The sequence below is a fragment of the Acomys minous genome (genome assembly GCF_964271855.1).
Source record: "Acomys minous genome assembly, chromosome: 14".
Lineage (NCBI taxonomy): Eukaryota > Metazoa > Chordata > Mammalia > Rodentia > Muridae > Acomys > Acomys minous.
The window spans coordinates 22,820,803-22,835,122 of NC_140496.1; the positions used below are offsets into that span (position 1 = coordinate 22,820,803).

Genomic DNA, 14,320 nt, shown 5'->3' on the forward strand with positions numbered 1-14,320 from the left:
ATTAAGGGTCCATGTATAGTGGCAGGCACACCTAATCCTGACTGCAGTCCTAGTATTCTGTCAGCATCTCGCCTATGAGGACAGCTGTTCTTTTTGTGGACTGCGTCCCCCGAACCCTTGGTTCCTGTGGAGTTCTCAGTACCCACGTATCGGCTGGCAGCAGTGCCTCCACCACCCTCACTAGTCTCTTTAGAAGCCCGGAAACTTGGGGAAGGGGAAGTCTAGGACGACACCCCGCCCAGGGGCGTAGCGTGTCAGTGAATTCCTCCCTCTTCCACGCTCGGTTCCGCCCACAATGGGCTTAAGAACGCCCTACGGCGAGACTGAGAGTGACGTGAGTTTGCGCATCTTCGTGTGAGCGTGCGCGCGCCCGAGTGCGTGAGCCTTTGGCGCGGGCTTCCATGGTCTCAGCGGCTAGCGATCGGCTTTGAAGAGCAGGAATTGCGGACAGCAAAAGAGGCGCGATCAGGTGCGGGCGCGGCACGCGGACCGAACCCCCATCCCACTCCAAAGACCGAGACTAAGCATGCGACTTGACCCCTCTTGATTTCGGAAAATTTCCCTAGTCCATTGTCTTCTAGCCCCGCCCTCCATTGGGCACGCCCTTCACCCTGTCCCACCTCTTATTGGCTTTCGGGGCACGCCCCCTCCCCAAGACCTCTCGATTCCCATTGGCTCTTCTCCCATGTTAACCTCTTTCCAGGGGTTCTTATTGGTGTGGACCACACCCTCTCATTTGTCACCAGACCCCGCCTTCAGCAGCCAGGGACTTTAGCCTTACCCTTGCCTTCATTCATTCTGTGTCTAGTGAGTACTTAGGGCGTGAGGGTGAATCAGACCCTCCCTGACCTCGGGGAGTTCAGGGCACAGTGGGGAAACATGGACCTAGCCTCAAACCGTGACAGCCTAGAGCTGTCAAGAAGCCATCAAGACCCTGGGACCCTTTACACACCGGGAAGGCTTCCCAGAGAAAGTGAGGCCTAGACCGAGCCCTGAAAAATGGTTTAAGAGGTTGCTCCAGTGACACACTGGCCAAAGAATTCTTGGCAGAAGAACCTGACACGTGAAAGACACAGGTGCATTCTGGTAATTACGGAGAGGTAGGTGGAGTGAACGAAGGGAAATGAAAGAACTGACCCATGCAGTGGTCAGTAGGTGTCCAGGAAAGTATAGTTTGAAGAAGGTGAATAAGATTTGAGACTAGGAAAAAAAAAAAAAAAAAGATCTGAGACTACAAATCTTTTTTTGTTCAAGCAGCCGTCCCCTAGCCAAAGTGGGTGAGGGCTCCGAGGAGGAAGATCGATTCTAGATGGGGATTTAAACTTGAGGAAGGAATAATTCTAGGTCTTGTCTTTAACGGTTATTTATCTGTTTATTTATTTAGTTTTGTTTTCAGCCATTTGTTTTGGATGACTTTTCATTCATTGTTTTTCATTTTTATTTATGGGTATGGACATATGCATGTTCCTATGGAGTCCTGAAGAGGGTGTTGGCCCCCTGCAGCTGGAGTTATAGGGCATTGTGGACGCCAGGAACTGGATTTGGGTCCTCCGAGAGAGAGCAGCAAGTGCTCCTAAGTGTGGAGCCATCATCTCTCCAGCCTTATGATTCGGTTTTTACAAGGACTCGGGTTCTTTGCTTCATTGATTACAGTGCTGGATCAGGAACTGTTCCGGGAGCATAGCTGCCAATCCTGGGAAGGAAAAAAGCAGATAAAGCCATTAGATACAGCGTACAAACATGAAGTTAACTGCAGTACACTTTAGATGTTACAGAAAAACCATAGTTCCCCGAGAGAGAGAGAGGAGGCTTGCTCTTTTGTAGAGATTTGCTAGAGCTGATTTTCTTTCATTCATTCATTCATTCATTCATTCATTCTCTCTCTCTGTCTTAAAAGATTTATTTATTTTCGTATTTGTTTATATAAGCACTCTATTTGCATGTATGACTGCATGACAGAAGAGGGCATCACATTTCATTATAGGTGGTTGTGAGCCACCATGTGGTTGCTGGGAATTGAACTCAGGACCTCTGGATGAGCAGCCAGTGCCCTTAACCGCTGAGCCATCTCTCCAGCCCTCATTCTCTCTTTTCGAAACTTTTTAAGACAGGTATTGCTATGTAGCCTAAGCTTGCCTGGGCTTCCCAGTTTTCCTGTTTCAGCCCCAAGAGTCCTGGGATTACCATGTCATGTACCACTACATCTCACCAAGGGAAGCTTTTCTTCTGCTTTTAAACTTTATTAAAACATTTTCTTGTATTTTGATCATATTTTTATCCTTGCCCAACTCTCCCCAGACCGTCTCCACCTCCCTACTCACTCAGCACCCGAATTCTCCCTCCTTCCTGCTCTCTGTCTCTCTGTATCTGTCTCTCTCTGTCTCTAATGTGTCTGTGTACCTGGGGCATCTTTCCTAATAGTATGGTAGTTAGGCAGTTTTTAGGATACTAAGAAAGAGACCCATTCTATTCTATGGGGGGAGGTGCCATTTTATACAACAGGCACAGTCACTTTAAGGTACCTAGTAAATAGTAAAGTTATCTTGGAGGTCAGGTATGTTGGCTCATTACTGGCCTGGGACCAGAGAGATTGAGACAGAAAGACCAGCATAAGGCTACATAGGACACTCTTGTCTTAAACGTTAGATAATGTATGCAAAGTGTCGATGCTGATCTAAAGTTCGTGGGAGGAGAGTCTGAACTGATGTATTTATTTATTTATTTATTTAGTTTTTTTGAGACAAGGTTTCTCTGTGTAGCTTTGGCTGTCCTGGACTCGCTTGGTAGACCAGGCTGGTTTTGAACTCACAGCAATCTGCCTGCCTCTGCCTCCCGAGTGCTGGGATTAAATGCATGCGCCACCGTGCCCGGCTTGAACTGATATATTTAAAACCATGAGAGTGAGGGCCAGGGATTAAAGCCAGTGGGAGAGGACATGCTTATTGTGTACATGGCCCTGGGTTTGATTGCCTGCATCAAAACAAAACAAAAAACCCCACAAAACCAAGCCGGGCGTGGTGGTGCATGCCTTTAATCCCAGCACTCGGGAGGCAGAGGCGGGCAGATTGCTGTGAGTTCGAGGCCAGCCTGGCCTACAAAGTGAGTCCAGGACAGCTAAGGCTACACAGAGAGACCCTGTCTTGAAAAACCAAAAAAAAAAAAAAAAAAAAAAAAAAAAAAAACCCACAAAATCAGGATTGCAGGCTTCTGGGTCGTGAGTATAAGTGGAAAGGATGAGTTACCATAAACGAGTCTTGGGGTGTTGTAGTGTGAAGAGGTTGGGAGACAGGGATAGGATGACTGACAAGCCAGGGATGTGGGAGGAAAACTAAGTTCTAGGGTGTTTGGAAAATGAAGCAGGCATTGTGTTCAACTGCACCCGGTGCTACAGATCGATGTGATGATCCTTAGTGGCCTTGCTCAGCCAGTTTGATGGAGAGCGGGATGCACTCATGCTTAATAATGGCAGTGAACTTAGGAGGGAACAGGAACGAAGAAAAGGGAGATGGCGTATATGGCTCCGGTAGTGTGCCGCAACCAAGAGCAGCGGGAGGGAGCTGTGCGGGGATGCGTGGAAAGGCTTTTGTCTTGTTTTTTAGGACGGAGGAGTAATGGCGTGTGTTCTGTCTGATGGGAGGACTCCTGGAGAGGAAGACGTGTGACGTAGGATCAAGGAGAGATGCTTGGATTGGTTCCCTGAGCAGGCAAGGGGGTTCAGAGGCTGGGGCCTTCTGCCAGTCTCTGGGGGAGAGACTGGATTGCACTAAGCCCTGGCACAGAGTCAGGGGTGAGTACTCTGACGGTGGCCTTGGATGGCCACTGGGAAAGAGTCCTCAGATAGGAGACAGGCCAGGGGCTGCTTTGAAAGTAGTGTTTTTCCTCTGCTTCCAACATACGGGTTCCAATTCAGTTCTGAACAGATGACCTACAGGACGGGGGCGGGGGGGGGGGGGCACAGAGAGAGAGAGAGAAAGAGAGAGAATTTCACGTGGGGATTGTCATGAGCAAGGGGCACTCATTCAAACTGTCTGATTACAAACAGGCAGCGGGATGTAGGGGGAGGGGAGAAGGGGGAAAGAAGGGGAGAGGGCAGGGGTCAAGGTGAGACTGAGATACCCCTGTCTGTACAAAGGAGTCCAGGGGGCTTCCCTTACCTATGGTCCATCTAGGGATCTGAGGCTTGTATTCTGCCACCTCCTGGGTTACTCCAATAGCCTGGATGAGTGGGAAAGACCGAAGCTGGAACCATGTTGAGAGTCTTGGTTTTAGCTCTAGGTCCAGCCAGCTGAGACAGTTCTAGTAAGTAGGGAAATGTGTAAAATTCTGTCTCTTGCTTTGCCCCACCTCAGACTATTTGGGTAAACCTGGTGGAAGCAATGGACACTGGGGAGGGTGGACAGTTTCCTGGGTTCCTGGCAGCAGACCCTGGACCCAACAAGGATTACCTGGGACACAGGGCTTTCTCCTCTGACCACAGCCACTCAGGCTGGTCTCTATGTGCCCTTCTGTGTCCCCAGAGGTCAACAGTGTGGAAAGTTGGCACGGCGGAGCTGGATGTGACCCTCAGGAGAGAATGGTGCTGGATTCTGGGGCTCAGGTGTATGAGCAGGCACCCCCCAGCCTACCTGCTAGTCCCCCATCTCAGCACCATGACCTGAAGCCCTCAAATCAAAATGGGCCACCCTTGTACCCCTGGCCTCGGTCCCTGGCTATGCCCCTGGCTCTGGCAGTTCCCTCAGCACCGCAGCCCAAGCCTACGTGGCAGGCCTTCTCAAAGCTGCACTTGGGACAGAGTAGCCACATGCGTCGCAGTGAGAGCACCTACAGCGTAAATAGTACTGGCCGCCGGGCGCGAGGCAAAGCCCCACTCGGACGGGAATGCGATCCAGGTGGAGGGACCCTCCGGCCTGCAGCCTCCTTACCTCACATTGCTAAGACCCGAAAGGACGGAGGCAAGGGTAGCAACAAGAGCCCCTGTATGCTGGTGGCCCTGAGGCCAACCAACATGAACCAGGAACGGGAGAAGTTTTTCCAGTCTCGTTACACCTACAATCCACAGTTCGAATATCAGGAACCGATGCCAATGAGTGTGTTGGAGAAGTACCAGGAGGCCTCTGGGCAGTTCATCCATCAGGTTAGTTCCGCCTGCCCATTTCTCCCTGGCCCTGACTACCCAAGGGACCTAGCCTGACTAGTGACTGTGGCCCTATGTACAGGCAGTTGGCATCATTGAGGCCGTCCTGGAGAAGTTTGGCACTTACGAACACTTTGAGGCTGCCACAGGGGGCCAGCTACTTACCAAGTGCCAAATTTGGTCCATTGTGCGCAAATACATGCAGAAGGAAGGCTGCGTTGGGGAGGTAAGTTTGCTGTGTTTACAAGACCCATCTGTGTGGCTGACCGGTCCAGCTACCCACCTGGCCAGCTGTAATCCCCAGACGTATCCCTGCCCCACCCCTAGGGAAGTAAACGCTGGCTTTGAAGGGTGGGTATCCTGGCCACTGTCCAGACTGGCTGCTTTGTAGCATCAGGGGCCTGTCTGCACGCTGGCTGGCAGGGTTTATAAACCATGTCTCAGAGCCCTGTCACCCTGCAGGTTGTGGTACAGCTGAGTGAGGACCTGCTGTCCCAGGCAGTGATGATGGTGGAGAACAGCCGACCCACACTGGCCATCAACTTGACTGGAGCTCGCCAGTACTGGTTGGAGGGCATGCTGCGGCATGAGATAGGTCAGGCTGTGGGGGGCATTTGTGTGGGTGGGTAGGACTGGAAAGGACTGAGAGATGGGGACAGGGCAGTGTGGGGCCTCAGTAGTCCCCTACTTTTGTCCCCCCTCCCTCTGGGAGAAGACTTGCCTGTTCACTCCTTTGCAATCACAGAGGCAGGCCAGGGATATGTGCGCACTCTCTGTGCTGACCTTGTATTTTTTCTCTTTTGGGGGGGGGGTTATCTCTCCAATTCCTTTCTGATTTCCTTTGATAGTGAAGGGAAGGTTTCTGAGGTTCTAACAGGCCAGCAAGAATCCTGAGGGTCCCACAAGACCAGCTAACATAGGGGCCCACCAGGGCGGGTGGCAGGCTAGATCCTAGGAATGGGGCTCCTTTGAAGACGTGTGGAGAGGAGTTAAGGAGACGGTAAACCAAGCTAGGAAGTGGAGCAGCAGTCACTCTCTGCCCTCACCAGGCAGGACTCTTGTTGCTCTGGGCAAGAAGTGGTTTGGTTTGGAGCTTTTGCACAGCTGTCAAGAGGATTGGCATGGGCACAAGGATGTTGGGGTGGAGTGGCGTGTGCTTGGTCTCAAGGAGGGTTAGGTAGGGCACAGTAGGAGTTGGGGGGTACAGGTAGAAAGAAGCCTGCCCTGGACCAAGAAGTGTCCGTATCTGGAGTTGGGTGAGAGTGAATTTAGGTAGGGCTTGGCATGACGTGTATGAGGTGAATTTGGGGGGGGGGGGCGTGAAGATCTAAGAGTCTCCACTAGAGAGGCCCTAGGAGTGAGTTCAGCCACCACCTCACCCTTCCCACAGGCACCCACTACCTGCGCGGTGTGAATAACTCTCGACAGCCTTGGCACAGCACTGAAGGCAGACTGCAGTATGGGCTTCGGCCTGCCAACCCCACTGAGGAGGGCCTGGCCAGCCTGCACAGCGTGCTGTTTCGAAAGCAGCCCTTCCTGTGGCGCGCAGCCTTGCTCTACTACACCATTCACCGGGCTGCGCGCATGTCCTTCCGCCAGCTCTTCCAGGATCTGGCGCAGTACGTGCAGGATGAGGACGTCCGCTGGGAGTACTGCGTCCGCGCCAAGCGAGGCCAGACGGATACCTCCCAGCCAGGTGGGCGCCGCGGGGCGGAGTCAGAGGAATGCCGGGGCTTGGGCGAAGGTGAAGGGTGGCGGGTAAGGATCCGTTGGTTCTCCTTCTCGCAGGCTGCTTCAGCAAGGACCAGGTGTACCTGGACGGCATTCTGCGTATCCTGAGGCACCGAGAGACCATCGATTTTCCGATGCTGACCTTGCTGGGCAAGGTAAGTGGCCGCGTACCCCGAGGCCGCAGCTAGCTCTTCCTCCTTGCACCTCTGAGGCATGCTCAATGAAGGCCTGGACACCGGGCCTCTCTTGGAACTTAGGTGGAAGTAAGAAGACAAAAATGGCCGGGCGTGGTGGCGCACGCCTTTAATCCCAGCACTCGGGAGGCAGAGGCAGGCAGATCGCTGTGAGTTCGAGGCCAGCCTGGTCTACAAAAGTGAGTCCAGGACAGCCTAGGATACATAGAGAAACCCTGTCTCAAAAAAAAAAAAAGAAAAAAAGAAAATCTTGGTAACCCAGGTGAGGTGTGACCTTGCCTGCAGGCACGTGCATGCCTTTCAAAGGAGGTGAGTATTCCAAGACTGGGAGCAGTCAGGAAGTTCTTGGGAAGAGAAATGGCCACGGGCCAAAGTCTTGAGTATCTTGTCTGTACTAGGCTGAGGAATGCCAACGCCATCAGAAGCAAAAGGGAGCTGGAGAGGCTATAGTAAAAATGTAGCACAGGGGGCTGGAGAGATGGCTCAGAGGTTAAGAGCACTGGCTGCTTTTCCAGACGTCCTGAGTTCAATTCCCAGCAACCACATGGTGGCTCACACCTATCTATAATGTGATCTGATGCCCTCTTCTGCCCTGCAGGGGTACATGCAGGCAGAAAACTGTGTACATAATAATAAATAAATAAATATGTCTTTTTTGAAAAATGTGGCACAGGCTGTGCTTTAGGAGGCTCCTACTGGGTGTCCTGTGGGAAGTGCGTGGAAAAGAAGAGCCTAGAGAGGCAAGAGGAGGAGGCATTCCATCACTTTCACAGAATCAATAATGGTCTATCCTAACCAAGCAGAGTCCTAACACTAACCAGGGAGTGGCCACAGTTGCAAAGGGATGAACTACAGATGGTAGAACTCTTTATCTCTTTGACTCCCCGAATGGGAAGATGGCAATCCCAGTTGCCATTTGTTGGTCCTGATTGTGGGGGACTATGAAGGCTGGGGGTGGGGCAGCGGGGGGAGGGGGGAGCACAGACAGCTGACGTTCAGCAGTCTCGTGTTGAATGTGGGAGATAACCTGAGAGATACCCGGGCGTCAGTTGGATACTATTTATAGAGGTGAGGGGATAAACCAGGCTGGAGAAAAATGGGTTGCAGAACAGAGATAAAAGATGGAGAGAGAAAAGAGAAAAGGCCCAGGGAGGAGCCTAGCCTGAAGGTATCTGTTGCAGGAATAGATGAGGAACAGAGGCGTCATCTCAGGAGAAAATGGCTCTGAAGCTATCAGTAGATCTGGGACTAGCGGCTTGAAAGCTGGGGGTGGGGTGGGGTGGGGTGGGGGTGAGGTGGGGTGGGGTAGGGGTGGGGTAGGGTGGGGTAGGGGTGAGGTGGGGTGGGGTGGGGTGGGGTGGGGTAGGGGTGAGGAGGGGTGGGGTGGGGTAGGGGTGAGGTGGGGTGGGGTAGGGGTGGGGTGGGGTAGGGGTGAGGTGGGGTGGGGTAGGGGTGGGGTGGGGTGGGGGTAGGGGTGAGGTGGGGTGGGGTAGGGGTGGGGTGGGGTGGGGTAGGGGTGGGGTGGGGTGGGGTAGGGGTGAGGTGGGGTGGGGTAGGGGTGGGGCGGGCAGGGGGGGCTTTGATTAGGCCTGAGGTTCAGTTTCCTCCCTATAGGTCTCCTATGAAGATGTGGACCAACTGCGGCCCCATGGAGTACTGGACCATACGAGAGTGCCCCACTTCATGAAGGACTTGAGACGCTATCGGCAGCAGCTGGAACACATCATGGCTACCAACCGGCTGGATGAAGCGGAGCTCGGCCGCCTGCTGCCCGACTGACGTTGGTTAAGGGTTACACAGTCAGAAGTTCTTGACAGAGGTCTCAGATCAGAATACGAAGCTCTTTATGGTTGCATAGCCTAGGTGTTTCTTGGGGGCGTTTGGGAGGCCAGGAGCATCTCGGGAAGATGAGAGACAATGCCAGAAGCCTTTTGTCCTTGCTAGCCTTCCTGTGCGGCCTGTGAACTAGTGGCGGCATTGTCACATAAACTCTTGGACGTGGGGGGACCTGGGGAATAGGAGGGGAGCTGAGCGAACCGGAATGTTGGGTTGGTTTGAGAATAGAAACTTGTTCCTGCATGAGCTGGCTTTGGGTGTCTGGTACCAGTCTTTCCCCCACCCCCACCCCCACTGGCCTACTGGTGCTTCCTCAGCATTCGTACTGTCTACCTCTCACTGGGGCTGGTGGGAGTTGGGGTCCCCTCTGAGGTGACGTGCCTGAGCATAGGGTCCTGGCTTTCACTTGGGATTCAGAGGCCCAGCGGGGCTGGGGTTTGCTTTTCAGTATTTTTTTTGTTCTCTCACCGGTCATGCATTATTCCATGTTTGCCTCCGTGTATTTAATCCATGCCTCCAGCTGGGGCTGAGGAGCAACAGATCCTAGCAGTCCAGTGCAGGGACAGGATCCTTTGACAAGGTACCTTTGTTCCTAGTCCCCCCTTTTAATACACACACACACACACACACACACAGACAGACACACTGGACTTCAGGTCTTGAGGGTCCAGCACCTGGCCCCACCCTCAGTCCCCACAGTAGTGTTGGTGGAGCCTGCCTTTAACCACAGCCTCGCAGCTGGTCTCTGGCAGTGGTTACGACAGGCACAACTACAATCAAACCTGCAGGGCGGGCCTCTAGGATTCGTCATCTCCTGTTCAGGCCAGACGTTCCAAGCTGGTTGATGCTTTCATTTTAACTTCCGGTTCAGCTGTGAGAGACTGAGCCAGTACTGTCCTCTACCCTGGCCTTTTATTTTCCTATCTGCGAAGCTTGGAAACACAGCCGGGAAGTTCTTAATTCATTTACTTAACAGATATGTACAGAGCTCCTTGTGTATGTCTGCGGCTGGTTAGGCCCCCCAGCCCCACCCCCACGGCCCCAGCTCCCAGTTTAGGGGGGAAGCCAGATAATTAAACAGCAGTTACAATGATGTGTGTGGCCTCTGTCTGTTCAAGTTCCCTCTCAGATCCCTCCTTCAATACTGTGAGCTCCCAGATTTCTCCCCTTAAGTCGGCTTGCTCAGTACGCCAAGCCTAATTAGTGATTTCTATGGACTACAACTGCTGCCTACACAGGCTCCCAAGTGGCTCCTGAAGGTGGGGGTTGGGGGTCGGGTGTAGAAAGCAATGGGGCAGGTGTCAGATTCCATTAGGGGCCTGGGTTTGAGATCTCCAGAAATGCAGCTTGGGCTATTTTGGGAGTGGAATGTGTTTGAGGGGGTGGGGTGGGGGGGTCATTTCTTACAAGTCTGCTCAGCTCAGTGGGATTCAGACCCACGCCCACCCTCAGTTCCTGAGCAAAGAGCCAGAGTTGTGGAGAGTCAGGTCCAGGCTCAACCTCTGGAGTTTATTCATTTTGCTGTAAATGGAGTCTTGGTGCATTGGGTCGGGCAGGCTCTGGCAGGTTCCCAGGTCTTATGCAGCTTGGGTAGGATTTGGACAGGTCAGGCTGGCCTTCAGGAATCTAGAGAGGAAGAGGAAGGGGGTCAGTGGGATGGGGACCAGGCCCCACTTCCCAGTCCACGACCACTAACAAGTCTGTAAGCAAGGGTTTAGGTGCTCTCACAACCTTCAGACTCATCATCCGCTTCTTGGAAGTCAGGCTCCGGCTCCGGCTCCGGCTCCGGCTCCGGCTCCGGCTCCGGCTCCGGCTCCGGCTCCGGCTCCGGCTCCGGCTCCGGCTCCGGCTCCGGCTCTGGTTCTACCCCCGGCTCTGGTTCTGGATCCATTTGTTGTTCCAGGTCCGGCTCATCCCCTTCAGAGGCTTCAGCTTCTAGTTCTGGCTCCTCTGGAGTTCCAGACTGCACTGCCTCAGAGCCCTCAGGACCTCCAACCTCCTCTTGCTCTGAAGCTCTGGGCAGCCCAGGACATGTGGTCCCCGAACTGGGTGCCTCGGGCGTCCAGTGGCCCGGACATGGAGGGTCATAGCTGCGGTCCCGGTAGCCTAGGGGAGGAAGTGGTGTGCTCGAAGCTCAATTCACCCCTCTGTGGTTAGTCATCTCCACATTCTCTGCCCTCCACTTACCCTTAGCTTCGCCCCGCCCCCAATCCACGTCTGCCCCTCCCCCCCACCTCACCACACCCCCTTTCCCGATTTCACCAAGGCTCCACCCTCCTGGTGCTTACCAGGCCCCACGTGCTGCCAATCCCAGGCGGGGTCTGGCATGCGCACAGTATGTTGGGCACAGCGCAGTAGCTCCTGGCAGGCTGCCTCGCCCTTGCTCTGCACCAACAACAGCAGGCGGCGCACCCTGCGCTCTGCATCCGGCAGCGCATCCAAGGCTTCATACTCCGGCCCGGTGAGGACACCCCGGGCCACCAGCGCGTCCAGCAGCAGCCCAGAGTCAGCCTGCAAAGTCTCTACCAGCCGTTTCCGTTCCCGGTCAATGGTCTCCGATGGCCTCTCCTGTGCGTTGCCCATGTTTGGGCTGTATCAAGGAGGAGGATTGGAATGGGGACGGGACTTGGGGGAGCTGGCGATCCCCCACACTGACCTCTCTCCCAAGAGTTATCTAAGTTCACCTTGACGACAGAGTCTGAATGGCTCCTCATTACAAGACTTGGAGGGCGGGGGGGGGGGGGGCACAGAACTCACCCTCCAACCCCTTGGCTGCTTCTGTCCTGACTCGGCAGGTTCCTCTTCCAGCCCCAACCTGCCTGCCGAGTGCTCCCCCTAACTAGGACCTCCCACCTTAGCCTCAGTCACTTGCAGAGCTGGCCACCAGTTATGAGCCAGTTTACCTGAGTTCTTTTTTCTAAACCCAATTCTTTACCAAAACAGGTAGAAAATCCTAGGATTGATTCATACCTCCTTCCTGAACCCCCAAACCTTGGATCATGGTAGCCTGCCTGATCTCTCATACAATCAGGTCTGCACCCGAAGTGCTGAGGCACCCATGTTCCATTCGCCTAACCCTGAGGTCCCAGCGGTCCAGAACCTTACCCCTTCCCTCACCAGCACGCTGCAGCTTCAACATAGTCTTGTGACTCTTCCAGGTTATCTAAGCCAGAGAACTGAGTTCTCCTGAATTTTAATTTGGACAGACTTCCTGGCATGGGGGGGGGGTAGGGGGTGAGGTGGGGTGGGGGGGCACCCGGTTCCCTGATGGCTTGGCAGTGACTCACCAACCATCTCTTACTTGACCTTGAAAGCCCAGCTGCCAAGGCCCAGCTCTTAGAAGCCATTAAGGAATGTTTACCAACCTTTAGCTTTCTCCCCATGGATTATCCATTTGGAGATGCTGCCTGTATCAAACTGTAGGAATCAGGTACAAATTAGTCTACTCTGCCCACAGGGTTGGGTAGCCTGACCCAGAAAGCAAGGAAAAAAAAAAGAAACCCAGCCATTTTTCCCCCCCGCCTTTGTTTTATTTCTACAGCAACCTTCGAAGTCTCCTCTGCCCTAAATGTCCCTGTTTTTCCTTCTTCGCAGCGGATTCGCTCACATCTAAGTATCAGTCCTTTCCCCAAGGCCACCAAGCACAGACCAGGGGCATTTCCTCCCTCTCTGCCTCCCATCACAGACGCCTTGCAGTCCATCGCTATGAGCTTCTGCCCCTTAAACCCACCAGCAGGAGCTTGCCCCCCCCCCCCCGACGATGATCGCCCCTAAGTACTCCCACGCCTCCCTCCCCTCCCCTCCACGTAGGAGCGTTTTATGGACAAAGAGACAGGTTCAGAGAAACCCAGTACAACTGCAATCTGACTTGCTCTAGACTGAATTGTATCTCTTGTCTAGCTAACGCCAGGCCTAGCCACCCACTACCCTCTGCCTCATTACCCACCAAAGAATCTAAGCTACCTGGTCGCGCTATTTTAATCCCCTCTCACCCCCCTGGACAGTCATATTCTTTGCCATTACCTCACCCCCACCCCATTCAGTCCTTTCAGAACTAACTATGGTTTTGCCGCCTTAGCCTTTGCCAAAGCTGTTCCCTAGGCCTGGGATACCCTTCTCTCCCCTCTACTCTATCGACCCAGCCCTCGAGATGCATGTCAACCCCAATTCCCGAGAGTTTTGTGTGCCTTGGTCCTACACTACACTGTGTGCTCAGGACCTCAGCTCTCCTCAATGCAGCTTCCAAAGACTGTCTCCCACCACTGGTTACAGGGAAGGGGGTGAGGCCAGCACACGCTCCCCTCACACCCCCCCCCATCTCTGTACGCTACATTATTTTTATGTTAGCCGCACCTTCCTTTGAGATTATCAGAGCTCTAAGGTGAACGCTGGTTATGCCCCGGTCAGTACATCAAAAGATAACCCTAAATGTTACCCTGAGCTCCAGGTGGAGAAGCATGTGACCTGGTCTGGTCTGGGATCCCCAGCTTGGTGGTTGGCTGTGATTGTAATGGGGGGGGGGGGGAGGCGGCGGAGATGGGGGGGCGGAGGACTAGGAGCCGGAGCCGGTCGCGCATGCGCAACCGCAAGGGTACCTTCATTAGCCCTCCACTCAGTCCTAGAGCTTCAGTTCTGCGGAAGGGCGGGGCCCACAGACCTTCGAGCTTCGCTGCTGGTGGTGAGGCGCGGGATTCTGCCCAATCTGTTTCCTTTCCCTCCCTGCTGGGTGGAGTCGTGCTTGTAGCCCGGAGAGTTTCGGACTGCCCCACTCCGGAGTTGAGCCTCGCTGGGGCAGATGACAGTGCAGAAAGGGTTGAGCAAGTGGGGTGGGGACGCGAACAGCAGCTGCCACAGGGGCGGGGCGTCCAGGGCTGCCGGGAATGGGATGGGGTGGGGGAGGGCCTCACTGGTCCTGTGAACTCGAACGCTGGACAGGGAGGCCACGCGCTGTCAGGGGCGGGACACGCAGCCTGCTATCCTTTCCTGCTCCAAAATTGAGTCAGGGGTCCAATACAGCTCAGAGTACCACTTGTCCAGCCCACTCCGGGCCTTCTAATTGCTAGGTCCTTTTAATTTACCCTTCCACGACTCCTCCCTCCGCCTGTCACAGAGAAGTTTAAAGGGAATTGACTTGCCCAGAATTAGAGACATGTGTATTGAGCCGCTGCATATGAATATGGCACAGAAACGCCTGCTTCTTAGAGGTTATAGTGGCTGACGCTAGACCGGCATCTCACTGCAAGCGGCAGAGTTAGGCACTGGCTCTCTAAGTACCACCATCTTTTAGGGGTGTGTGTGCGGGGGTCACATTCTTCCATGAATGTCCGGAGTATGGACCTTTCTAAGTCTGAACATTGGGACACTTGTATGAACGCGAAGTCGTCACCCACCCACGATGCTAGTGATCATTGATTGATAGGAAAAA

The 14,320-nt window shown here is 53.9% G+C and overlaps 2 protein-coding genes across 17 annotated transcripts; one reads left to right on the top strand and one right to left on the bottom strand.

Moving 5' to 3' along the window:
- Nucleotides 1-94: 94 nt before the first annotated feature.
- Nucleotides 95-9,988, top strand: MATCAP1 (microtubule associated tyrosine carboxypeptidase 1). 6 transcript variants are annotated; one of them, XM_084756730.1, is made up of 8 exons: nucleotides 95-469; nucleotides 3,600-3,787; nucleotides 4,518-5,134; nucleotides 5,217-5,360; nucleotides 5,597-5,729; nucleotides 6,525-6,830; nucleotides 6,923-7,020; nucleotides 8,674-9,988. In XM_084756730.1, exons 2-8 carry the CDS (start codon nucleotides 3,631-3,633, stop codon nucleotides 8,836-8,838), a joined length of 1,620 nt encoding a protein of 539 aa, XP_084612856.1. In that variant the 5' UTR covers nucleotides 95-469; nucleotides 3,600-3,630; the 3' UTR covers nucleotides 8,839-9,988. The 6 variants fall into 6 exon arrangements, with proteins under 6 accessions (XP_084612856.1, XP_084612859.1, XP_084612861.1 ...); XM_084756733.1 differs by having other exon boundaries at nucleotides 3,600-3,704; XM_084756735.1 differs by having other exon boundaries at nucleotides 3,600-3,663.
- A 278-nt stretch (nucleotides 9,989-10,266) lies between these two features.
- Nucleotides 10,267-13,738, bottom strand: NOL3 (nucleolar protein 3). Of its 11 annotated transcripts, none has more exons than XM_084756759.1 (5): nucleotides 13,553-13,738; nucleotides 11,184-11,485; nucleotides 10,763-11,001; nucleotides 10,627-10,726; nucleotides 10,267-10,521 (listed from the first exon to the last, which is right to left on the bottom strand). In XM_084756759.1, the coding sequence occupies exons 2-5, from the start codon at nucleotides 11,476-11,478 to the stop codon at nucleotides 10,514-10,516; spliced, it is 642 nt and encodes a 213-aa protein (XP_084612885.1). In that variant the 5' UTR covers nucleotides 11,479-11,485; nucleotides 13,553-13,738; the 3' UTR covers nucleotides 10,267-10,513. The 11 variants fall into 11 exon arrangements, with proteins under 11 accessions (XP_084612885.1, XP_084612889.1, XP_084612888.1 ...); XM_084756763.1 differs by adding an exon at nucleotides 12,261-12,312 and having other exon boundaries at nucleotides 10,627-11,001; XM_084756762.1 differs by adding an exon at nucleotides 12,261-12,312 and having other exon boundaries at nucleotides 10,627-11,001; nucleotides 13,491-13,738.
- Between the last annotated feature and the right edge of the window lie 582 nt (nucleotides 13,739-14,320).

What these genes read in the sequence shown, in the direction of transcription:
- MATCAP1 (XM_084756730.1), top strand. Translation starts at nt 3,631, where the DNA reads ATGGGAGGACTCCTGGAGAGGAAGACGTGTGACGTAGGATCAAGGAGA. An exon ending in AGGAAGGCTGCGTTGGGGAG is followed by an intron (nt 5,361 to 5,596) that starts GTAAGTTTGCTG and finishes GTCACCCTGCAG; the next exon opens with GTTGTGGTACAGCTGAGTGA. An exon ending in TGCTGACCTTGCTGGGCAAG is followed by an intron (nt 7,021 to 8,673) that starts GTAAGTGGCCGC and finishes TCCTCCCTATAG; the next exon opens with GTCTCCTATGAAGATGTGGA.
- NOL3 (XM_084756763.1), bottom strand. Translation starts at nt 11,478, where the DNA reads ATGGGCAACGCACAGGAGAGGCCATCGGAGACCATTGACCGGGAACGG. An exon ending in TTGGCAGCACGTGGGGCCTG is followed by an intron (nt 11,002 to 11,183) that starts GTAAGCACCAGG and finishes TTCCTCCCCTAG; the next exon opens with GCTACCGGGACCGCAGCTAT.